This window comes from Hipposideros armiger, unplaced genomic scaffold (genome assembly GCF_001890085.2).
Source record: "Hipposideros armiger isolate ML-2016 unplaced genomic scaffold, ASM189008v1 scaffold_420, whole genome shotgun sequence".
Taxonomy (NCBI): Eukaryota; Metazoa; Chordata; class Mammalia; order Chiroptera; family Hipposideridae; genus Hipposideros; species Hipposideros armiger.
In genome coordinates this window covers 1,006,564-1,033,146 of record NW_017731770.1, presented here as the reverse complement: position 1 = coordinate 1,033,146, position 26,583 = coordinate 1,006,564, and the positions used below count along the sequence as shown (strand labels likewise).

The 26,583-nt window shown below is 43.9% G+C and overlaps 1 protein-coding gene across 1 annotated transcript in view; it reads left to right on the top strand.

Annotated features, from left to right (window-relative positions):
* Window positions 1–20,017: 20,017 nt before the first annotated feature.
* The window catches only part of IGFBP7 (insulin like growth factor binding protein 7), a 69,679-nt gene continuing 63,113 nt past the window's right edge, over window positions 20,018–26,583 (top strand). Inside the window, exon 1 of the mRNA XM_019664367.1 lies at window positions 20,018–20,559. Within this exon, the coding sequence (XP_019519912.1) occupies window positions 20,085–20,559 (475 nt within the window). The 5' untranslated portion in view covers window positions 20,018–20,084. The remainder of the gene's footprint in view (window positions 20,560–26,583) is intronic.

Genomic DNA, 26,583 nt, shown 5'->3' with positions numbered 1-26,583 from the left:
GAAATTCTTTCTAGAATTTCTAGAGTATAATTGATCCTCAATGAAATGGTGGGAGTAAGTATTATTAATGCCTCCCTTGCAACCTGTTGGAGAGTGATATTTAACACTCTGGTTTAAATGTGTAAGGCAATGTTGCCTACATTCCAAAATAGGCATGCTTTAAGGAAGAGGGTTGCTTTGTTTCTGCACGGATCACCTAAGCCCAGTCATAGAAGAAAGTTGCTTGGCAGGCCAGATGTACACTTCTCTGAAAATTTACATTGTCCAGACTCTGACTTTTCATTGAGGCAATACACCCTTAATAAGTAACGTTTGTGTCAACAACTACAGCCCTGGAGGCAGCTATTCTGCCACAGAGCAACTGACCCAGAGCTCAATAACGGCTCTACAATGAGAATGCTGTGCCTACAGAAAGCAATGGGTGAAAAGACACTGTGGGAACATCACATGCATCTGGGCCAAGCATCTATCACATTTTTCAGGCATATTTGTGTATGAGGGGGAAACTATCATCATGCACAAAAGACAAGGAGAACTATCTCTCCTGGTTTTTATTAGCAAAATAACAGTATCCACTTCCCAAATTTCATTAAAGAAACACTTCCTGGCTTTTTTCACTGTACTTGACCCCCTTCCCACCCAAAACGGGCACTAAATCTAAAGTACAAGGGTATGAAGCTGAGAGCTTGCAAAGTCTGGCCTGACTTAAGCCAAGTTGATGTGTAAAATAAATATGTTATAGTTATAGTCTGAACCACTAAAGAAGAGAAAATAGCACATTTTCTTCTGGATAATTATTTGTTGACTTAATTTATGTTTGATGAGCCTAAGTCCCTACTTTAAAATACAAGATGTGGACAAGCCAAGGAAAACCCAGTGCCACCAGAAGGTGAAAGAGGCTGAAAGGATCCTCCCTTCGAGCCTCCGAAGGGAGTACGGCTCTGTCCACACCTTGAAGTGGGACTTCTGGCTTCCAGAACTGTAAGAATATAAATGTGTGTTGTATTAAGCTAAAAATTAATTAATTAAATCAAATTAAATTACTTGATAAATTAAATTAAATGTAAGATATGGGGAGAATTCCAATGTGGGAATCAATGGATTAAATTTAGACTGGATTAAATTTGCAAGACAAACAAAAAATATGTATGATGAAAGTATCCTAATCAGGACCCTAATTCATGAACTGACCTATTGATTTTTCTCAGCTGTGAACATTAGCCAGTGTTTGGTCATCATCCTTGATAGTAGGGGTTAAACCAGGCCCACTACCTGTTTTTGTAAATAAAGTTTTATTAGAACATAGCCACATTCTTTTTTTTTTTTTTGCATTTTTAAAAGAAATTTTATTGGGGAACAGTGTTTTTCAAGGACCCATTAGCTCCAAGTCAAGTAGTTGTCTTTAATCTACTTGTGGCAGGTGGAGCTCCTAGGCCCATGCAGAGATTGAACTGGCAACCTTGGTGTTATGAGCCTGCGCTCTAACCACCTGGGCTAACCGTCCACCCCAACATCCTTAGACTTTTTGCTGTGGCCCCAAAACCCCCCAGATAAACAAAGATTCTCTTATCAGGCAGGATATTCCAAGGGCTTAAGAAACTAGCCCCCTTCAGGGGCCAAGGACAAAGACCTGACCTTTTGGGGGGCAAGGTTAAATTCTTCACTACACAATAAAATTGTTTAAGAATGAAATGAGATAATGCATTTAACGTGCTTAGAATATTGCCTAGCACAAAACAAGCATAAGTTTTGGATTTATAGCTATTATTATTAACCATTCTTTTTTTTTTCCCCCTGGGGATTGGTTTTGCCAGTGCTGATTTTTTATTTTTTTATTTTTATTGTTAGTTTCAGGTGTACAGAACACATTCATTTTTTTACATATCATTTATGGTCGTTTTCATGCTACAACAGCAGAGTTGTATAGTTTCAAGATCATATAGCCTGAAAAGTTGAAAATATTTCCTATGTCGCCCTATATCAAGAAAGCTTGCCAAGCTCTGCTCCATAGAAACATGGCATGATATCATTTCCCCACCAAAAATACTTAAACACAATAGTTTAAGTAAAAATATATTGGGTTGTTGGAAAAGTCATGATGTATTTTTTCTCTGTTTTTCATTGCAAAAATGCATCATGACTTTTCCGACAACCCAATATTAAAATATATGCTTGAAGATTTATGCTTTATATGGAGTATATGGAATAACAATAATGTGTTTATAATTTGTTACATACCATTTGGGAAAAATTACTAAGTAAACTTACTTCATACCACTAAATATCTATTTTTATATAGATATGAGTTATGCTAACAGTAAAGATTTCATTTCCATCATCATTAGTAATTAGTAGGTGATTAGTTATTTTCACCTATCAGGAAAACTTGGAAAAGGAATACAGTTCATATTATTTCTATCTCAGTTTTTTCACAGATTAAATGTAAGAGGAAATGGAACGATGTGTTTGATTCAACTCAGCACTTTCTAACAAGGATGAAATAATGTCAATTATATGCACTGCAGTTGTTTTAAAGTAAACTGAAACATAAAATATACTCAATTTAATTAAAGCATAAAAATAAAATGAGGTATCAAGAGTAAAAGAATGAGAGCAGCAGTATTGGTATGGTAATCTTATTTATGCATCTAGATTTACGGCATTCAAAATTGTGTGGGTTTTAAACAGTCATTAATGGGAATCTGGTTAAAATGGAGCAACAAGGGAGGGAGGATGCAATTTAAATAAGTGGCATTTTTCTTTTCGCATTTAGCCATCTTCTAAAGAAGGAGGCTATTAAAATTTTAAATCAGTTTTTAATGAAAGCTTAGTGGTATAATATTTAATTGAAAACAACACCAGATGTTCTTTATCAAAACATCTTTCATAGTGGCTAAATCAAGGTCTGAGAAGTTACTTAATGAGATAATTGTTGGTCTGTGAATACAGCAGCAATTTCTTGTTTGTTTGTAACACTAAGACACACAGGTTTGGAGGCTGGCCAGGCTCTGTCAGCTGCTGTCTGCTTCTTACATCTTTCCTTATATGGTCCAAGCAAAGATGGGCACTTAGAACACCAACAGATAAAACAAAGTTCAAAACCAACAGATAAAACAAGGGATCAGGGGGCCGGCCGAGTGGAGCGTTGGTTAAGAGCTGGCTTGGGACACCAGCTCTGAGCAGCAGGGCCCCGGTTCAGATCCTACATGAAGGCCAGTGATACTGCCCTCTACAGCTAAGATGGTGAACCAATAGCTCAACCTGGAGCTGGGCTGCCGTGAGTCGCTGACGACAGCATAGGCTGCAGCCTCTGCTGCAGTGGGCTGCCATAAGCTACCATGGGTGGCCGGCAGCCAGCGTGAGCGGCCGGCAGCTGGTGTGAGCTGCCAAGAGCCGCCGTGAGAGGCTGTCCAATGGCTGGCGACTGATCTGCCTCAGCCGAGAAAAGTGCAATGATAATACCAACATGGGCCAGTGAAGCGACGTCCTCCACAACTAGACTGAAGAACAAAAGGACAGCAACTTGTCTGTTCCCCTTCCCCCAATTCCCCAGCGCTGTTCCTCTCCCCCAATTCCCCAATAAAAAAAAAAATCTTCAAAAAAAAAAAAGCAAAAAAACCCACAAGGGATCAATGCCCTGGGAGACTGGCACCCTCCCTTTGAACCAAAGGAAAAATTCCACTGATAAGATATTGGACATAGACAACAAACTGTGAGGTGCACCGGCACACAAAAGAAAGGGAAATCACGGAACTTGGCTTCAGTGAAGAGTTAATTTCAGAAAACAGTATTTGACAATTGTGGTAAGCAGAATTTAACCTGACCACCCAACATTTCCTATCCTAATCTCCTGGGCTGTACATATGATCAGATATCATGCTCATGATTACGCTACATTAGGTGGCAAAAAAAGAGATTTTGCAAATATGATTAAATTATTACTGATCCATTGACTTTAAGGTAGTCAAAAAGCAGATTATCCTGGTGAGCCTAATTTAATTGCATGAACCTTTTACAGGCAGAGAGTATTCTGTGGCTGATGGCAGATTAGGAAGTCAGAGAGATTTGAAACTCTAGAAGGATGCCAATGCTGCTCCTGGCTTTGAACATGGAGAAAGCCACATGCAAGGACCAGAGAGCTGTCCAGCCAACAGCCAGCAAGAAAGCAGGGACTTCAACCCTAAAATCACCAGAACTATATTCTGCCAACAACCTCAATGATCTTGGAAGTGGATTCTTCCCCAACACCCTCCAGATAAGAACCCAATCCAGCCCATGCTTTCATTTCAGCCTAAGCAGAGACCCAGTCAATTCTGTAAGCTCCTAAATTTATTAAGCAGCAACAGAAAACTAATACAACCACCATCTCCTCCATCATTAAGGCCAGGGTGACAGGACATTTCCAAAGCATCTATTGGCTTTTCTTATTAAGGCTCTGCTTGATCAAATTCCTAAGACACCCCCCGCCCCACATACACACACACACACACACACACTCATCATGAAATTAATAATACTTCCTCTCTTGGGAAGAAAAGATGGAATCGAGAATCTATAAATATTAAGCAAATTACATTGAGATCTGCAAGCACCTTTTCCAAAAAATAAAAAAAATAAAAATAACTGCAACCAGTTGGAACATGTAGTGCTTGTGAGATTCCTTGGAGACACCTCTCTCCATAAAAATTGTGTGCAGTGTTGCTACTATAGAGCATAGGTAGACTTAATTATGAACCAGCTTCAAATGGGGCGATTAAATTCAGATTGGATATTAACACTGACCATCACTTCTGTGACATGGGAGATAATAACAAGGGATAAAACAGCTCCATGCCACTCTCTTTGAATCAACCCATTAGTGAGCAGAACCCTCTGTGTCCACTTTGCCCTTAAAAGTGAACTGCACTGTACACCTGAAGCTGACGTTGTATAATATAGTATGTCTACTATAATTGAATCTATCTATCTATCTATCTATCTATCTATCTATCTATCTATCTATCTATAGTCACGGGATGTGGAGTATAGTGTGGGAGTGGAGTCAATGGAATTGTTATAGATATATATGATATTGGTGGGGGGGAGGGGGCGGTGGATTAGGGGAGGGGGGTTGTCACTTTGAGGCGTAAAAAGTGTAACTATTGCACTGTGTTGTACACCTGAAACTAATTAAAAATTAAAATAAATAAAAGAAAAAGAAAAAAAAAGTGAAGGACTAGAACTACTTAGCCTTTTGGGGGAAAAAAGTATCTCACCAGCAGGGGGCTGAAACCAGTGTGGGGTATAGTCAAACGTCACTTACTACTTTGAGATAGGCTTAAAGAGCAATAGAAAACCCCTGGGTTCTTCCAACAAACATGGGAGGAATCAAATGGAGATGAAGGAGCAAAGAAAAAGAAAAAGAAAGCTGCGTTTACATAATTCTCCCTAATTTACTGAGAGAGGAAGGTCCAACAAGTGATCTATTTTATCCTATTGATCAATTTTGACCAAAAACCGTTGGTTTAGTAATCCTATGAAAACACCAAGGAAAGCACAGGAAATAATTGAATAGTAACATTTATTGAGGGTTAATTATATCCCAAGCACTGTTCCAAGTGCGCCATGTGTATTAATTCATTTAGTTTCCCCATGGCCTTGTGAGGTAGGTACTACTCTTATGCTCTTAATGAGAAAATTGAGGCACAGAGAGGTTAAGTTACTGAAGGTCATAGAGTTAGAAAGTGCCAGAAACTGGAATCAGAGAGAAAGGGATGCTCCCCACCCTGCACCCCCCGCCCCCAAAAAATCTGAAGATTATATGGCAACTAAGATGTCTTAGGCAACAGAGAGCTAACCAGTGGGAGATGAACAGAATTATTCATTCATTCATTCATTCATTCGTGCATGCACCACTGGGCTGAGTGCTAGAGATACAGCAATAGTAAATCAGCTTTTAAAGCTAGTCGTTATCCTGAGATTGCACAGTCTGGTGGTTAGATACAGTGCAACTAAGCTAAGATGGAGAAAGTGCCCAGGAGGGGCCCTCTACCAGACTGGAGGGTTAAGAAAAGGCTTTTCCAACAGACAGTGATGTCTGAGCTGAGACCTGAGGATAAGCAAGGATATTCTGGGGATCAGAGCAGAGTGCCTTGGGTTTTTGCTTTCCCTGGGTTTTTGCTTTCCCTAAGCCCTGAATGTTTTAAAAATAGACCCAAGAAGAGGAGAACAACAAGACTCTCACAGCCAAATTCCAAGTGAACCCAGTCATAGTTTATTTTTCCTCCTACCCTAAAAACTCCCAGGGAAAGAAAAAAGGGTTTGGCAAAAGCAGAGCAGGGCAAGATGGATGGATTGGGAAAGTTCGGGAGGAAGGAAGCTCTTCTGGGCAAATCCAGCTACAGAGGCTGTGGGGGAGCACACCAGGGGTGCGGACATGTATGTGGAGAACAGGACACAGGTGAGTGTAGTTCAAATAAGCAGCCAACCCAGAGAGGCCTAGCAAGAAGAAACTGAACTTCTAGAGCAGACAATGCACAGATGTCTACACTGGCAGGTGGGCATCAGACAGGCCTGGCAACAAACTGAGGGAGGCAGACTTGGCTGTGGTTAGAAGCAAGACAAATCTCAGAAGGGAAATGGGCAAAGGAGGCAGGTTCCATCCCAAAGAGAGAAAACAGGATCTTAGGATTGAGGTAGATGCTCAATTTCTGCAAGAATCCCAGAAAGAAGAAATCTAAAAGAAGAATTCCAGAAAGAAGAAACATAAGAGATCTAAAGAGGGTAGCATATCCAAAGAACCAGAAATCTTTCAATTTGGCACACCAGAGAGGTCAAAGGAGAAAGGTCAAGTGTGAAGCTAGAGGACAGGTTTTAAAGGGCTTTATAAAGAAAATTGTAAGATCCAAGATGGCAGAGTGTTCTTCCATGAACAACACATCAAAATTACAACTAAATTATATAATAATCAACCTGGAGAACCATTTGAAGTCTGGCTGAACAGAAGTTTTATAACAGGATAAGAAGCCACATTGAGACTGGTAGGAGGGGCGGAGATGCTCAATGAGCCCCAAACCTCCGTGTGGTGGTTGAGAACCAGGAGAGATATCTCAGCCTCAGAGGTTTCCACCAGAGTAGCGAAGGACCACAGGCTCATACAGGCCTCCCCAGCCCAGAGTACTGGTGCTGGGAAGAGGAGCCCCCACAACCTCTGGCTGTAAAAAACAGTGAGAATTTGGACCATCCAGGTGGGATGGAAGGCGGCAGGAAACCCAGGCGTCCTCTTAAAGGGTCTGCACACAGACTCTCTCACTCCCAGGCACTCACCTTGGGCTCCAGCAAGAGACAGTAACTTGGGAGGTGTTGGAGACATATGGGGGACAGACTGTTGCTCCGGGACAAAGGCTTAAGGACAGTGAGCATTCTCCCTGTGAGGGGTCCTTCTCCGATGCAGCCAGCAGGCAGGCACCATCTTTCCTTGTTGAGCCCGCCCCCAACGCTTACGACCAAATCTGAAGCTGATTGGTCTGGTGAGCTCCGCAGTTCCATCCTGCTGACTCACTGGGACCACACCCAACACAACTCCCCAACACCTGAGACGCTTTCTCCAAGAGCAGCTAGACCCATCCACATTGCACTCTTTCTTCAAAAACTATCAGGTCCAACAGACCCCAGGCAGGTGGCAACTTGCCTCAGTGTGCTCTGAGACTTTTGCTGAGTAGCTTCAGGCTCAGCACTGGCACCAAACCATAATCTACATTAACCTGGTGACCACAATTCTTCCCACTCTAGTGATTCCCTAAGACCGTGCCTCACCCAACTTGTGTACTGCACAAAGGCTTTATCAGTGGCTGAACCTTAAGGGAGCTGGCAGGTGGCAGCAGGCCTCGGGGTGTCCTGGCTTTTTGCAGAGCTCAGGCCCCATACTGGCGGCAGACAACCTTGCAGAGTGGCCTCTCCCACGTGCCTCCAGGGTTAGCACAAGCAGTGAACAACCACAGATCACTTTGTAGCTCTTACCAAGTAGTTTCTGGCTGGTCACAGGCAGTGGCTAACCTAGGCCTGCACCGGAAACCCACCCAAGAGGCCCAAGAACCAACATACTTGGAGGTTGGCTTCAGACCACAGCAGAGCACCGCCCAATTGCTCACAAGCGGCACACCTAAAAGGCAGTCTCAATAGGAACCAGAGCCCACTGCGGCGAATCCCACTCAGTGGGGTAAGCCTGCAAACTGTGGATGTGGCAAAACCCCACAGCCAATCAACTTGAGGGTCAGTCCCACTCACTGATGTGCCAATAGCAACAAAAGCTCAGCTATAACAGGAGGAGAGAGACACACAACCCACATAAGGGACACTCCTGGATTACCGAGCACAGGTGATCAGGGAAGCTGTGCCCCACAGAGCACCTACTACACAAGGCCACCTGGAAAAGACTGTGGGACATAGCAGATCTACATAATACATAGAAACAAACAGAGAGGCAGCCAAAATGAGGAAACAAAGAAATGCATCCCAAATGAAAGAACAGTAGAAAACTCCAGAAAGAGAACTAAACAAAATGGAGGCAAGCAACCTACCAGAGACAGAGTTCAAAACAATGGTTATACAGATGCTCAAGAAACTTAGTGAGAACTTCAACAAAGAGATAGCAAGCATAAAAAAGGACATAGAACCATTAAAAAAAAATCAGTCAGAGTGAAAATACAATAACTGAAATAAAGAATGCACTAGAAAGAATCACCAGGGCTGGCCGAGTGGCTCAGTTGGTTAAGAGTTGGCTTAAGAGTGCAAGCTTTGAGCAACAGGGTCACTGGTCGGTTCTCACATGGGCCAGTGACGCTGTGCCCAAGCTGAGCTGTCGCTGAGCTGCCAACAGGTGGCAGGATGGCTCAGCTGGTGTAACAACAAGATTGCCTGTTCAATGGTGGGCTACGCCCACACGCAACTAAGACTGAACTTGGCACCTTGAGCTGAGCTGCCACCCACATGGTTCAGTGGATAGGGTGTGCACTCTTAACAACAAGGCTGCTGGTTCGACTCCTGCATTGGATGGTGGCTACACCCACCCACAATTAAGATCGAACACAACACCTTGAGCTTAGAGGCCACGAGCTACTGACGGGAAGCCAGATGGCGACTGGCGGCCCGCCACAACGAAGATTGAAGAACAACTTGGCTGGTCCCCTTCCCCAATTCCCCAACACTGTTCCCCTCCCCCAATCCCCCAATAAAATCTTTAAAAAAAAAAAAAGAATCACTAGCAGGCTAGATGAAGCAGTGGATCGAATCAGCAATTTAGAAGGCAAGGTAGCAGAAAACACCCAATCGTAATAGCAAAAAGAAAAAAGAATCCAAAAAGTGAGGCTAGCTTAAGAGACCTCTGGGACAACATCAAACATAACAACATTCATTTCACAAGGGTACCAGAAGGAAAAGAGAATGCAAGGGATTGAGAACTTATTTGAAGAAATAATGACTGAAAACTTTCCTGGAGCCGGCAGAGTGGCACGTTGGTTAGGAGTTGGCTTGGGTCGCCAGCTCTGAGCAGCAGGGCCACAGTTCGGATCCCACATGAGAGCCAGTGACGCTGCACCCTCTATACTAAGATGGTGAACAACAGCTCGACCTGGAGCGGGGCAGTCGTGAGTTGCCAGCAATGCCATAGGCTGCAGTGGGACTGGCCAGCAGCGGGCGTGAGCTGCCATGAGTGGCCGTCCAATGGCTGGTGGGTGACTGCCTCACCCAGGAAGAGTGCAATGATAATACCAACAGAGGTCAGTGAAGCAACGTCCTCCACAACTAGACTGAAGAACAAAAAGGACAGAAACTTGTCTGTTCCCCTTTTCCAATTCCCCAACATTCCCATTCCCCAACTCCCCAATAAAATCTAAAAAAAAAAACCAAAATAACTTTTCTAACCTGGCAAAGGAAATAGACATACAAGTCCAGGAAGCGCAAAGAGTCCTAAAAAGTGCAAACCCAAACAGGCCCACACTAAGACACATCATAATTAGAATGGCAAAGATTAAAGACAAAGAGAGAATCCTAAAAGCAGCAAGAAAAAGTCAACTCGTAACTTGTAAGGGGGCTTCCATAAGATTGTCTGCTGATTTCTCAACAGAAACTTTGCAGGCTAGAAGGGAATGGCACAAAATAGCCAACGTGATGAAAAGCAAGGACCTACAACCAATATTACTCTAACCAGCAAGGCTATCATTTAAAAACCAAAGAACAGATAAAGAGCTTCCCAGGCAAGAAAAAGCTAAAGGAGTTCATTACCACCAAACCAGTATTACAGGAATATTAGAGGGACTTCTTTAAGATGAGGGAAAAAAAATATAAAAATTATGAACAATAAAATGGCAATAGCTACATAGCTCTCAACAATTATCTTCAATGTAAATGGATTAAATGCTCCAATCAAAAGACATAGGCGGGGGCCGGCCATGTGGCTCATTTGGTTAAGAGCTCGCTCAAGAGTGCGAGCTCTGAGCAACAGGTCACCAGTTCAATTCCTGGCCCAAGCTGAGCTGCCGCTGAACTGCCAACAGGTGGCAGGATGGCTCAGCTAAAACAAAGAAAAAAACAAAACTAAAAGACATAGGCAGGCTGAATGGATAAGGAAACAAGACCTTTACATATGCTGCCTACAAGAGACTCGCTTCAGATCAAAAGACACACACAGATGGAGTATAAAGTGATAGAGAAAGATATTTCATGAAAATAGAAATAATAAATAAATAAATAAATAAATAAATAAATAAATAAATAAATAAGCAAGCTAGGGTAGCAATACCAGACAAAATAGACTTTAAAACAAAGGCTATAACAAGAGACAAAGAAGGACCCAGTAATCCCACTTAAGGGTATTTATCTGAAGAAACCCACAATGCTACTTCAAGGGGACATATGTATCCATATGTTCATTGCAGCATTGTTTACAATGGCCAAGATGTGGAGGCAGCCTGGGTGTCTGTTGATGGATGAATGAATAAAGAGGAGGTGGTACATAAATACAATGGAATATTGCTCAGCCAAGGAAGAGAATGGGTTCTTGCCATCTGTGGCTATATGGATGGACCTGGAGGGTACTGTGCTGAGTGGAATATGTGGGACAGAGAAAGACAAATGCAATGAGATTTCGCTTATATGTGTAATCTAAAGAAAAAAAAACAGAAACAAACAAAAAGGAATAGAAAATGGTAAAAAGTTGGGCATTCTTATCAAACTGGGTGTAGTAAATCAACAGTATTTATTTGGGTATAAACCCTCAATTGACTAGAGCTGCCTTAAGAGGTCCAGAATAAGAATTGTTTATGTTCTAATTGGTTTAATGCAGTTATACCTGGAAATAGATTTTCTTGCAAATGCTATTGGCATAGAATTATATTCAGAACGTAATAAGAAAAGGTTTAACAAGATGGTTTCTGAGGGGCACATGAAGCTAATGTGTCACTTTCCCACATTAAGCCAATTTCCTGGACTTACATGAATGTCTATCACCCATTTCCATGGCTAAAGAGGTGGAAGGTTTCCCACATAGGAGTCATCACCACCACAAAGCCCTTCCTAACGCGTGTTGCACACCTAACAGCACACCCCAGTTGGGTCTACTTTCCACCCTGGAGGCTGTTCAAGCTTCCATAGGATCCCAAGCCTGCCCCGTGAATTCCTGAGTCCTGGGACCATACACAGGACTATGACAGACTTCACTGAGGACCAAGGAGAAGTTAGTTATTTTCTCTTAAAGTCATACCCTCTTTTGAAAATCTCATCCCCAAAACACTTTTTCTGCAGTAAGAAAATCACTGGGGAACCTCTGCTGCCCCTGAAGGCCCTGACTTTCAAGCCAACCACCAGTGCATCTCATGGGCTTCCAGGACAGGTAAGATGAAGACAAAAATTTCACCTTTGAACCTTGGAGAAAACCTAAAAATGTTACTTCTCAATAAGATGTAGGAATATACTCAAATGACCTGAGAGAATTCCACTCAACAAGAATCAAAGAAGAAGTGGGACTTAAATTTTTCCAGTATTCCTTCTGTTCTGGCATATGATCATTTCTCTTAAAAAGCAAGTATTTTTATTAAACATTGATGCTATGAGAAGGAACTAATAAGGGAGGTAGCTTGGCTTTAAAGAAGTTGAATTTGAAGCTTGATAGCTATAGATTGTGACAATACTGCAATTAATTTGTTATTCACCTAAGAAGCTGACACACCAGCCAGGAATAAATAAAGCAACTGCAGGAGTAAATGAAGCAACAATCATGTCATTCGGTTATCAGCTTTTAAAAAAGTAAATCTTTAGCATCAGTGAAAGGAATAATTGGTACTCTAACCCTTAACAAGCTTTAAAAAAATTAAAAAAGTATCAGTTTGTTCCTCAACATCTTAACATCCTAGCTGAGGATCTGTTCAGAAGGGGAGGACTCAGTGCTCTCAGGACAAACACACCCAAACTTTCAAAGACACCCTCGTAACCCCTTTATGAGCACAAAGTTTTACTCACAGTTAAGTTTATGAGAATCATGTACTCCCTGAAAAACATTTTATTCATCCTGGTTTGATGTTTTCCCAGGCCTCTTATGATGAGGAGGAGTCATTTTTTATTTTTTATTTTTCCACTCTGCCAAGGTGAATTATTCAATCAGGCAACTGGAAGATTAATATGAGGACACTGCACCATTTATCACCAAATGATCATATCATCTCCTCCGAAACAAAAAAGGATGGAGCCTAATTATGGAATAACCCAAAGAGATTTCTTTCAACTTGTCACAAACAGCAGTGCTCTCTTGTTTATTTTACAGGGGAACGCAAATATAGAAGTCTGTGTTAATTCAAAGTTAAAGTGTAAAATAATGATTTTTAAGCCAGGAAATGAAGCTCCTGGAGGTTTAATATCCTAACATGATAGATACGGTATTGTGAGGATTAGAGTTGAAATCTAAGTTTTCTTTGCAACTGTGTAGATTTGGAAGCTGGCTTATTATTCAGTGACCTTCTAAAATCTTGAAAGGCTGTCAAATAATAAAGCAGAACACGAGAGACCATCTTCCTTGTTGATCTCTAGGAGTTCACTATCTCTGTGCCCAGATGACTTATGATCAGGGTTAACAGCATGCTCCAGCGTCACCTAGCTTTAAATGACCCCTAGAGAGTCTTTCACATTCTGTGTCTCTAAATATTGGATTTTATAGGCTATTAGTGCCTTTTCAATTATATCATTAGCTATTTCCCTGCATAGTCGTAACTCTTTTAGGAGATCAGATACAGAATGCTGATAAGAAGTCAGTTTCTGTCCTTTATTAAACAGTGAGATTTTTATCATTGAGGGGCTGCACATATATGGAGAGAACAAACATCAAGGGCTTACTCTAAGTCGAATGCCCTGCAATGTCTCTACAACGACGTGTTAGGGTGACTAAGGAGTGGCCTTCCTTTTCCAGGACTGTCCAAAAAGGATAGACCTGGTTTTGTAAAGAAACCAGCATGCCCAAAAGCAAGCTCGTCACCTTCTCCCAACACAAACCTGCTTTAGCAGCAACTTTCACTCAGTCTCCCAAAAAGAAATCTTGAGGTTTCTTTTTTTATTATTTTTGTTTTTATTTTTCAATTATAATTAACATACAATGGTATAAATATAATATTAGTTTCAGATGTACAACATAGTGATTGGAGGTTTCTCTTGACTTCCTCTCACAGTTACTTTCCAAGGCCTATCTATTCTACTTCTTCAAGATCGCTCATCCATCACTTCCCTTCTATTGGGTTGTCAGAAAAGTTATGACCCGGGCTGGCCGAGTGGCATGATGGTTAAGAACTGGCTTGGGATGCCAGAGGGCCCCAGTTCGGATCCCACATATGAGGGCCAGTGACACTGCCCTCCACAGCTAAGATGCTGAACAACAGCTCAACCTGGAGCTGGGCTGCCGTGAGTCACCGGCGATGGTGTAGGCTGCAGCCCCTGTGGCAGTGGGTTGCCATGGGCTACCGTGTGTAGCCAGCAGCCAGCATGAGTGGCCAGCAGCCTCATTGAGAGCGGCCGTCCAGAAGCCGGCGACTGATGTGCCTCACCCGGGAAGAGCACAATGATGGTGCCAACTTGGGCCAGTGAAGCAACGTCTGACTGAAGAACAAAACGACAGCAACTTGTCTGTTTCCCTTCCCCCAGTTCCCCAGCACTGTTCCCATCCCCCCAATTCCCCAATGAAAATCTTAAAAAAAAAAAAAGAAAAGAAAAGTTATGACCCATTTTTGCAACAAAAAACATAGAAAAAAATACGTCATGACTTTTCCAACAACCCAATATTTAGGGTGATCATATGTCCCTGTAGTCCAGGACAATCTTGATCTGTACCTGTTGTCCCAGCATAATTATAAACAGTGCCCCCTTTGACTCCCCAAAGTGTCCAGGATGAACAACAAATGATATCATCTTTTCCCTCCATTCCCATTGCCACAACTTGCTTCAAGCCCTCATTGATTCCTGCCTGGATGATAGCTGTAGTTGGCAGCAGTGGATCACAGTATCTGCCCAAATGATCTTCCCTTTCATCCATTTACTTTTTCAAAATTTTAATTGAGTGCTAATTCCATACCAGATACAATATTAGCACCAGAATGGGCTTCCCTGTAAGGCTGTGCAGTTTGCATTATTGCACAAGGGAACCCAGCCCAGGGAGCAAATGAAGCTGAAATTCAGCCCTCCCTTCACTTGCTAAGCCATGCTAGGCTGGGTCCTCCCTCCAGCAGGAAGAGGCACGTTTTTCTTGGCACAAAAGCAACTTCTGCATGCCAACTTTTGCACCCTCTGTGCTGTATCTGCCCAGTGGGGACATGTTTTTCTAATTCACATAAAGGCACTGCATAGGCTAAGGGTAGTCCCTGCATTGTGGAAATTACATTCCTTCTGCAAGTTGGTCCCCATTTGAATCCATTATCCTCTTCTGTATTGACCTTCTTACATTGCAGACCTGATCTTGTGTCTCCCCTGTATCCTTCAATAGCTCACTGTCCTCTATAAGCTCCAGTCCAAAGCCTAGGCATGGTATGCAAAGCCCTCGGTCATCTGGCATCTGCCCTCTCTCTAGACTCATTTCTCCCCATTTCTCCCCATACACACCTTACTTCAGCTGTGCTGGACTTTGTCTGGTTGCTGGAATGGGCCAAAATGATTTCCATTAGCTTCACTCCTTTTCACACGCTGTTGATCTGGGCTGGGATCATCATCGACACCACACTCCATCACCTCATAATTTACTTACTGATGATGATGAAAAAGGAGGAAGAGAAAAAAATGAAATGATGATAAAGATGATAATTACCATAACAGACTATTGAATAAAACAAATTTTCCCTTGCCTAGAAATAGCACTACAATCCACAACCCAAACCTATAGGTGCTATGTGCTCCCACATTCTAAAAAAGAGCCACCAAGAACTGGAACAGAATGTTCCTCAGTGTTAAATGGCCCTACACAATCAACCTCACCTGGCACACTAACCTCCATTCTGTATATGGATATTGAGGGTGAGTGAGAGCCTAGAGCAAGATGCAGGGTGTTTCTCTTCCCCTCCCATGCCTGTCCCCCCACCCACACCCAAAGAAGCCAAGTGAGAGGGGAGATGCCAACATACTGTGATGTTCGCATCACAACCATTGATTAAAAGAGACAAACAGGGCCGGCCAAGTGGCGCGATGGTTAAGAACTGGCTTGGGATGCCAGAGGACCTCGGTTCGGATCCCACATATGGGGGCCAGTGACACTGCCCTCCACAGCTAAGATGCTGAACAATAGCTCAACCTGGAGCTGGGCTGCCGTGAGTCGCCGGCAATGGTAGGCTGCAGCCCCTGTGGCAGTGGGTTGCCATGGGCTACCGTGTGTAGCCAGCAGCCAGTGTGAGTGGCCAGCAGCCGCCGTGAGCGGCCGTCCAGAAGCTGGCGACTGATCTGCCTCACCCGGGAAGAGCACAATGATGGTGCCAACTTGGGCCAGTGAAGCAAGTCCTCCACAACTAGACTGAAGAACAAAAGGACAGCAACTTGTCTGTTCTCCTTCCCCCAATTCCTCAGCACTGTTCCCATCCCCCCAATTCCCCAATAAAACTCTTTAAAAAAAAAAAAGAAAAAGAGACAAACATTCCCTTCTCCAGTTGGACATCTGGTGGAGAGGCGGGGCACAGAGGGACACAGCAAGGCAGGCTGCATGGCACCATGGGTTCCCCACAGATGCCACTGAAGTTTGCTAACCTGAGATGTCTTGGAGATGCCCCACCAAGAAGGGTGCTTGCCAGGTACAAGGACCTTTCAGCAAAGGATTTTGGAGTGTACTGTGGGTTGGGGCAGGGGAATGTGGAGCTGGAGTAGGATAGAAGAAAGGAGCCGAAAGGCAAATCTCTGATGTGTCATTGTTCTTCATCCAAAGACCACCATGAATACACCTATAGTCAAATAAGATGAGTTTATTACTCATCGTAGCAAGAGGGAATAGATTCCATATGGCACTGTGGAGTATCTCAATAGGAGGGTATCTCAATAGAAAGAAACCATTAAGAATTTGGACTTTAGTTGGCTAATTTTGGGGAAGGTCTAAGAAAGACTCTGGGTGGGGAACAATTCTATGACTGAGTATTTCAATAAATCTTATCTATAGGGAAGGAAAACATGCAATATAAAGTTATAATTTGTAAAGTAGCAGTCTTGTTTAGTGAGGGAGGGGAGTGCATGGTATTTTGTGGGTGGCATTTGAACTGGGGAGAGGATCTTGCCCTTATAGTCTTCAGAAGAACCCAAATCAACCCTGCCATCACCTAGGTCTTGGACTTCCAGCCTCCAGAACGGTGAGAAGATAAATTTCTGTTATTTAAGTCACCCAGTCTGTGGTATTTTGTTATGGCAGCCCCAGCAAACTAATACAGACCTATAACAAGTAAAGAGATTGAAGTAGTAACCAAAACACTTCCCATGAAGAAAAGCCCAGGCCCAGATGGTTTCACTGGTGAAGACTACTAAACATTTAAAGAACAATTAATACCAGTTCTTCACAAATGCTGCCCAAAAAAATGGAAGATGAGGGAACACTTCCTAACTCATTCTGTGAGGCCACCATTACCTTGATACCAAACAAAGACATCGCAAGAAAAGAAAACTACAGTCCAATATCTCCTATGAATACAGATGCAAAAATCCTCAACAAAATATTAGTAAATCAAATCCAGAAACATATAAGAAAGAACTATACATCACAACCAAGTGGTATTTATCCCAGGAATGCAAGTTTAGTTTAACATTCAAAAATTAATTAATGTAATACACCATATATCGATAGCATAAAATACATCTTTATCAGTCATCTCAATACATCATCAATACAGGCATTTGACAAAACTCAACACCTCTTCATGATAAAACTGGGAAGAGACCATCTATGAAAAACCCACAGGGGGCTGGCTGAGTGGCGCATTGATTAAGAGTTGGCTTGGGACGCCAGCTCTGAGCAGGACCCCGGTTCGGGTCCCACATTGAGGGCCAGTGATGCTGCACCCTCTACAGCTAAGATGTGAACAACAGCGCCACCTGGAGTTGGGCTGCCATGAATCACCGATGACAGTGTAGGCTGCAGTGGGGCTGGCCGGCAGCGGGCGTGAGTTTTCGTGAGCTGCTGTGAGCCGCTGCGGCCGTGCAATGGTCAGCAAGCGACTGCCTTACTTGGGAAAAGCGCAATGATGATGCCAACATGGGCCAGTGAAGCAATGTCCTCCACAATTAGACTGAAGAACAAAAAAGGACAGCAACTTGTCTGTTCCCCTTCCCCGATTCCCCAGTGCTGTTCCCCTTCCCCAATTCCCCAATAAAAATCTAAAAACAAAAAACAAAAAACAAAACCCACAGGTAACATCATACTTAATAGTGAAAGACTGAAAGCTCTCTAAGGTCAGGAACAAGACAAGGATGCCCACTCTCACCACTTCTATTGCACAATTTAGTGGAGGTTCTAACCAGATCAATTAGGAAAGAAGAAATAAAGGACACGTAGATTAAACAGGAAGAAGTAAAACTCTATTTATTTGCAGGAGGCATAATCCTATCCTCACATTGAGGCTCTTCATCTCACTAGAACTGCAGCTGAATGGGTGACAATATCTTCTTTCTTGAAAGGAGTTCTCTTCCTATTTTCAAGTCTTCCCAATTGGCGTTATCACACAGCCCAGGTGCCTCCTTCAGTGATGAGAACCCTGCTTGCTTTTCCATTTGCTGGGCAGTGAGGACCCCCCCCCCCAAAGGAACTCTACTGTCCCACTTGCTTCTGTTATTACTGCTGGCTCCCACGGAGGGTTTAGAAACACTGTGGAGAGCGGCCCTTAGTGATGCAGCTGCTGTCAGTACCTCTATACCCTCCCCTCATCCCCCCATAACACGTGCAAAATTTGTAGAGCCTGAGGTCTTATCTGGCAGCAGAGCCCACCCTGCCTGGAGCTGACTCGATAAGCATCTTTATTGGCCATCTTCCTTCCTGCTCACTCCCTACCTCCCCGCCTCCCAACTGGTGTGTCTTGATGTGGCCTCTCAGGTAAAACTACTTGTGCTGGAATCCTTGTCTCATGGTTGGCTTCTAGAGAACCTAAAACTATGACACATCATAGGTCGTGAAATCAACTTAGTGAACCTTGACCAGCAGATTAATAAAATTGAAATAGAATAGAATAAGATATCGGAGTGCACTCTGCATTTCTTTCAATTTGAGACTGTGCTAGGTCGTGTAAACTATCTCTTACTATGGGACAAAGGCAAGATTAGGAAAACTGCTCGAAAGACTTTTCATTGTTTTTTAAACAATTGTCATGTCAACATGTGACCTTTTTAAAAAAAATACCACTTTTCTAGAGTACTATGTTAAGGAGAAGTCAAAAAGTAGTGCCAAGTTTTCTGAATAGGAGGGGGGTGCTTGGGTTTTTTTATTCCTTCAATATTGTGATTATTTAATTTTCAAAAAAGTTTACAATAATAATCCTAGGAAGACTCTGGTGAGGGTGACATCTATACATTTCTGATGACATTGTGAACCACACACTTTGACTTAGCTGAAAATCCTATAAATTCTTAGTTTATACCAAGAAAAAAGAGCTAAAATGTGACATACAGAATCATGCACACTGCAGTGTGTTATGTTCAAAAAAATTGGAAACAACTTAAATGTCTGGCTAGGAGAAGTTTGAAGGACCAATATTATTGGGAAAAGAGGCTTTGAAATTGAGTTTGTAGAATTCTTTACAGAAAGATTAAGCAGGAACTGTCAGTCATTTACATCAAAAACCTCACAGGTTTGCTGGTAAAAACTGGGGGTGCTTTAGGTCCTCAGTTGCACCCCAGCTCAATTCTCTGGAGAGGTTTGATGGAGGGACAACACAATTTAGTATGAACTTAAGACAACGACACAGCTCTCACATGAATTCCAGTAATCACACTTAAAACTTGACTTGCCGGTAAGAAAGCAGAGGGGGAGGAGGCAGTTATGAGGTTACAAAAAGAGGAGTGGTTGGCAAGGATTTGTCCTTTTAGCCCGGCCCCCAAGACCACAGGGGGCCTGTGGCCAACAGGGGACACATAAACAATTCGTTTCTAAAGGCGCTTCTTCAACCGCAGAGTCATCAGGTCTCACGGGCCCATGGAGAAGTGAATAGATTAAACACTGGGTCGGTTCAAAGTCGTTGTTAAGTACAAATATCTGGACTGGGAAACACGAGGAACCAGAAGGAGGGGGGAGCCGCTCTCACGGTGGGCGATCTATCGTACAAGGGGCTGGGGCGCAGCCCATGGGGCAAGGCAGGGTCCTGACCAGGAGCCGGCACGGTGCGCTCGGCGGCCAAAGCCCCGCGCACAGCGCGAGTGAGCCCCAGCGCCCTGGGCCCGCGCGGATGCCCCGCGCCGCCCCGCCAGCAGGAGCGCACTCGAGCACCGCGGTCCCGGGCGGGGCGGCCGAGCTCTCGCCGCCCCGGGGTGTGGTTCCCGCAGCCAGGCCGGGCGGGGCGCCGCGTTTAAGGCGCCGGCCGGCGGCGCCCCGCTCACTCGCGCTCAGGCCGCCACCACCACGTCCCGCCATGGAGCGGCCACCGCTACGCGCCCTGCTCCTCAGCGCCGCGGGGCTGCTGCTCCTGCTCCTACCCCTCTCCTCTTCCAACTCTTCGGACACCTGCGGCCCCTGCGAGCCGGCCACCTGCCCGCCCCTGCCCCCGCGGGGCTGCCCGCTGGGTGAGACCCGCGACGCGTGCGGCTGCTGCCCGGTGTGCGCCCGCGGCGAGGGCGAGCCGTGCGGGGGCGGCGGTGCCGGCAGGGGGCACTGCGCGCCGGGCATGGAGTGCGTGAAGAGCCGCAAGAGGCGGAAGGGTAAAGCCGGGGCAGCAGCCGGCGGCCCGGTGGTGAGCGGAGTGTGCGTGTGCAAGAGCCGCTACCCGGTGTGCGGCAGCGATGGCATCACCTACCCCAGCGGGTGCCAGCTGCGCGCCGCCAGCCTGAAGGCCGAGAGCCGCGGGGAGAAGACCATCACCCAGGTCAGCAAGGGCACCTGCGAGCAAGGTGGGCACAAGCGCTTTCCTCTCGGACCACGCCTTCACCCCACCCCACTCCACGGGTGGAGAGCCGGGCGCCCCCTGGCGGGTCAGACCTGACAGGGCATCCGCGGCCGGCGCAGCGGACGCTGGTTCCCGCAACTCCTCCCGTGGGCATCCCTGGGGACAGATGGCAGGGGAGGAGCTGGCTGTGGAAAGGATGCCGGCGGGGATGGGCGACGCCTCCCCTTGAATCTTTTTGATGGTTTTATTTTGAGAGTTTGCTAAGTGTGCCAGGAAAGTGAGGACTTGCAGGGACAGTGTGTATATATGGAAAAGATTTTGCATTATCACAGACTCCCGCATCCCAAAAGCTCACCCAGCTGATGCTAACAGTTGGCAGATCGATTCACAAAAGCGTCCCCAGCCCCTTTTGTAACCTAGAGATGTTACTTTCTTGGCTTCGGTGTATTGATAGAGGTGAAGTCACGAGATAGGGGAAAGGAGTTTAACGATGAAATACAAAGTAAGGACTGTTAGAGAGAAGTTGTTTGTCCCATGTTTAATTGGCTAGATTGTAAGAATTATAAAAATTTGATTTTATGGTTTCTTAATATTAAGGAAAATAATTCACTTACTGGAAATTACAGATTCTTAAACAGTAATCTAGCTAATTATTTGTGGACCAAAAAATACAAACTCTTTGAAAATCTTTTTATGATGTAAACCTTATGACCATTTTGTTTTATTTATTTATTTTTTAAAGATTTTATTGGGGAATTGGGGAAGGGGAACAGTGTTGGAGAATTGGGGAAGGGGAACAGCAAGTTGTTGTCCTTCAGTCTTAGTTGTGGAGGGCACAGCTAGCTCAGCTCCAAGTCCAGTCGTTATCTGGCTGCCTGTCGTCAGCTCGCGGGTGCTCAGCTCAAGGTGCCTGTTGAATCTTAGTTGCAGGTGGGCATAGCCCACCATCCCATGTGGGAGTCGAACCAGAAACCTTGTTGTTAGGAGCATGTGCTCTCATCAGCTGAGCCACACTGCCACCTGTTGGCAGCTCACTGGCCCATGTGGGAATCAAACTGGCGACCCTGTTGCTCAGAGCTCGCACTTTACCAACTGAACCTGTCAGCTGGCCCTGTTTTTCTTTCTTGTTCCTTTTCTGGGTAATTTGTCCCTAGAATGCACTTTCAACAGGAATGCCTTTGAAATTTGTTTCATCATTTATTTTATTCCAAACAAGTACAATCTTGCCATAAGTGAAAGGGGGAAATAAATAGAGTATGGATTTGAAAGAGAGATTTTTAACTCTAATGCCTGAAAAAAATTTTTCCATAGGCAGTAGTTGCAAGGGAAAGTTAGAAATCCAACCTTGGCAATGGTTCCCCTGGTCTCAGCCAAGGTAGAAAAAGGGAGCAAGGCAGTTCTCCTGAAATGACAGAAGCAGTTGCTTCTTTAATACAGCTCAGACTTTATCCAAACTTTCCAAATAATTCTTTTTTTAAGCTTTTTCCAGAAATCCATATACTAATAGGTCATATGTCACTAATTTCAGAGAAAGCCTTAAATTATGTAACTTACTGCCAGCTATTTATATTATCATTACCTTAACCTTAGAAAATCACAACCCAAAATAATTCACATACTTTTCCAACAGAAACTGTCTTTTTTTTTTCCTTTGGATCTAATTTATCAGTCACATCATGAAAGAGAAATGTGCGTAGTTTAAGAAATCATTCCAGGATATGCCGATTTTCTTATAAACATTCCAAGGGGAATTTTCCCCATAGTCTTTCCAAATCACTGTACTTGCCTTATCAGAGCGAAAGGTTAGCTTGGTGATCCAGTATTGTCAATTCTAGCCTGCTGCTGAGACTGATAGTAATATGGAACTACAAACATATCTGAGGTATTGCAGATTCATTTCAGTTGGAGGGCCTTGCCTTCAATTTGTAAAAAAACAAACAAACAAAAAGCACAACACCCATGAAGTGCAATAAAGCAAAGTGCAATAAAATAAGGTATGCCTGTGGTCTTATAACCTCATTACCATGGACACCCAGTTCCTCAGCCTCCCTCCAGACTGCAAACCCCATGAGAGTAGGGACCTGTTTTTCTTTACGTTTGGGAAAATGTTAAGAGAACTAGCATGTGAAACTGGAAACCTTGATATAAATTAGCCTTTTCTTCCCAACCTAAATTTAGGAATATGGGGTCTAGTGCCTGGGACCATTTATAGGAGAATGCCAGAGAAAGCAGAAAAGAATGTGAGGTCCACCAGAGTACTTTTCCACAGCAGAGATAAATAGGGCTAAAACCAGATTTCCTAATATATTGCTCCTGATTCCTGGATATGTTTTGACAGCTATGGAAGTCAATCCAATGTTAACGCCATTTACTTCTGTGTCAGTTAGTACTGGGGCTCTGCAAAGAATAGACAATGCATTTTCTAGGTTCCTCCAGCCATTTCTACCTTCAGAAGAAACTTGATTTATGCTTCCTCGTGTATTGAGAGGAAGGGGGTGTAGTGGGACTCAGCCACAATGGCTTGGTTCAATCTGCCTTCTTTTGTGTCGGTCTCATATAACCTGCACTTACTGAGCATCTAACATGTGTCATCACTGTGCTAGGTGCTGTAGAGCCAGGGATACAGGAAACAGATCTGGTTTTGCTGATTACGTAAATACCTGTGCAAGTTGCAAACTCACCTCCCTAAGTGCTTTCACTGGAGCCCTGGAGACATTCCCCATCTTTCCCTTATTTTGTGAGATCGCCACTTGCCCACCTATTGGGGAGAGAGATCTTGGTCTGCTTGTTTTCTGTACCTCTGTGGTAAGGGGCAAAGCCCTCTTCTTGAAAATCTGTTTGAAAGGTAATGAGCTAATAATCTCAAATCTTAAAAACTGTCATCAAGAATTTACTGCCATTAGATCTTACTGAGGTCTCTGAAGTCACAAGTAACTGGGAGAGGGGATTTGACAATTCTGTTTATTAGAAAGTTAATATAGAGAAGCTGAGATGTGTAATAAAATCACACAGTTGGAAAAGAACATGGTGCTCCTTCATTCTAGTTCTTCGTTACACTTTTCGTTCACGGTCCTTTAAATCTGAGCTCCTTGGCAATCGTCTCATGTCAGCCACCTTGGTCCCTTTGAGTCCCATCTCCTCTTTTTCTCCCTCAGAATTCATTTTTACATAGGGAATCAGAATTCGTTCTTCAGGGCCTCTCTTCTTAGTACATTTAGGATCAAGTTCAAACTACCTAGCAGGGCATACAAGGCTCTTCACATAACTCCATTCTATTATTTTGGCCTCTTCTCTCCAACCCCCTTTATGGTCCAGCCACAATGTTTGCTATTTGCTGCTGTGTGCCTCCCTCACTCTCACTCTCACTTATCTTTCCACTCTTTCAACTCTCAGTCTTCAAGGATCAGCAGTTGTCACTTTCTCTGTGAAGCTCCTTGATTCTTCCCTCCCCCCAGTGATGTCCTTCTTTGGCTCTTCCAGCCATTTTTCCAACAATACTTATTGCACACATACTGTGTATACGCAAATGTAAGCAAGAGGTATTCTAGCAGAATAGGACGCTGAGCTCTAGAACCAGACTCCCTGGGTGGGAATCTTAACTTTGCCACTTGCTTAGCCTTGAGCAAGTGGCTTGACTGTCTCTGGGACTGGGTTTCCTCACCTATAAGGATTATAATCATACCTATCTCATAGAGTTGTTGTGAAGAGTCAACGTTGTGAAGATTATTCATAGAAAGCACTCAATGAATATTCATTGTTGTCATTATTCAACGTAAAAATGAGCTCCATGAGGGAAGGGAATTTCTGCTCCCTGATCTACCCACACGGGCCTAGATCAATGCCTGACATTATTAGATGCCTTAAATATTTGTGGAATGAGTGAATGTATGAATTTTCCAGGTCTCAGCCTTGAATTAGATAGGCGGGATCCCTCTGTGATGGCAGTTACTGTGAGCATTAGACAGAAACAAGTAAGCAGATATTTTCACATAGTCGTATGTGCTGTGAAGAATGCACAACAGGGAAATAGGATGGTGACTAGGAACGGATGAGCAGTATTAAGTGGTGTGGGCCAAGCCAGGCAGAGGACCCAGGTGAGGATTTTAGCAAAGGGAGCAAAGCTCCTGAGTGGATAACAAACTCTGCTAGTTAGTACAGCACCTCCCTATTGTCTCTAATGTGCTCTTTGAATGTCTGTCTTCTCCACAGGACTGGGAGCATCCTAAAAGAGGGACTCCATCTTATAATTCTTTATAAACACAGTGGCTGGCTAATAGCTGGGCACTTCATAAATATCTGTTGATTAAACAAAGGGACCCTTTTAAGAAAGTGCCTTCCAGTTTGGAAATACAGGCAGTTGACTCTCCTGCCTGTCTGCTGTCTTTTCTCCTTGCGTCTTCTGCCCTTCTGAAGTCCAGGCAATACATCCGACATTGACTCATATTCCCATCCACTGTTATCCTGAACTCTAACATTAGGTGGTCACTACCACCCCCACCTCAAATCTCAACATTTCCACATCCCCTTGCTGGTTAGAATTAGGTTCAGAGCAACAGAAACTGTTCTGTAAATGGAAAAAGCTCCAGTGATGGCTTTTATTTTCAGAAACTCATTTTGATAGACATTAAACATTTGTTCTTTGAGAAGCTCATTTTAGGCTCATTTTTATGTTGGTAACATACCATTTAAATGCCCATGTTCTATTACTATTTTTCAATGAAGTTATTAACTTGTGACATTGTGATTTATAATAAGAAATATATATTTGATTTTCATCCCATTCCTGCCACATAGCTCCTAAAACTCTTGGAATTTTCCAAGTGTTGAGAGCAAACAAGATGTCATTTGTTAAGTTAGTGATCTGGCTTTTGGAAAGCCTCTAAGTCACCTACCAGATGGGGGCTGATTTCTGGGTGGCACCAACCATGTGATTAGTGGTTGGAACTTTTAGTCCCATCCCCCAACCTCCTGGGAGTAAAGAGGGGCTGGAGATTGAGTTCAATGACCAATATTGAATGATTCAGTGATTTAATCAGCCATGCCTGTGTAACGAAGCCTCCATTAAAAACCCAAAAGGATGGGTTCAGAGAACTTCCAGGTTGGTGAACACATGGAGGTGCTAATAGAGGGCATAGAAGTTCTGCATCCTTTCCCCATACCTTGTCCTGTGCATCTTTTCCATCTGGGTGTTCCTGAATTATATCCTTTTATAATAAACTGGTAATCTAGTAAGTACTTAAAATGTTTTCCAAGTCCTGTGAGCCACTCTAGCAAATTAATCAAACCCAAGGAGGAGGTTATTGGAACCTCCAGTCTATAGCCAGTTGGTCAAAAGCACAGATGGGGGGCTGGCTGAGTGACTCAGTTGGTTAAGAGCTCGCTCAAGAGTTTGAGCTCTGAGCAACAGTGGTTCGAGTCCAGCCCGAGCTGAGCAGCCGCTGAGCTGCCAACAGNGCTCTGAGCAACAGTGGTTCGAGTCCAGCCCGAGCTGAGCAGCCGCTGAGCTGCCAACAGGTGGCAGGATGGCTCAGCTAAAAAAAAAAAAAGCACAGATGACAACCTGGATTGGTGATTGGCATATTAAGTGGCGGGGGGGGGGCAGTCTTGTGGGACTGAGCCCTTAATCTGTGTGATCTGATGCTTCCTTTAGGTAGATAGTGTCAGGATTGAGTTGAATTGTAGGACGCCCAGCTGGCGTTGGAGAATTGCTTGGTGGTATGGAAAAAAACACACATGTAACTGGTGTCAGAATGGTTGAACTTTATTGAAAGTTGAAACAGAGGGTTCCAAAATTAAGTGAAATTGTCAGTGCTCTGGCTTATCTTGTGTCAAAGGGTGATGGGGGTTTGGTGGGAGGGGGGGGGATGCAAGTCAGTGCAATACTTTGATAAACTATCACTGTCAGTCCACAAAGATGGTCAGGGAGCCCTGACTAAGACATAGATGAGAAGGAATCAGCTGGAGAAGAGCTAGCAAGGAGCTTGGAGTGGAGTTAGAAGGAAATGAGACAAGCAGAAGGAATAGGTAG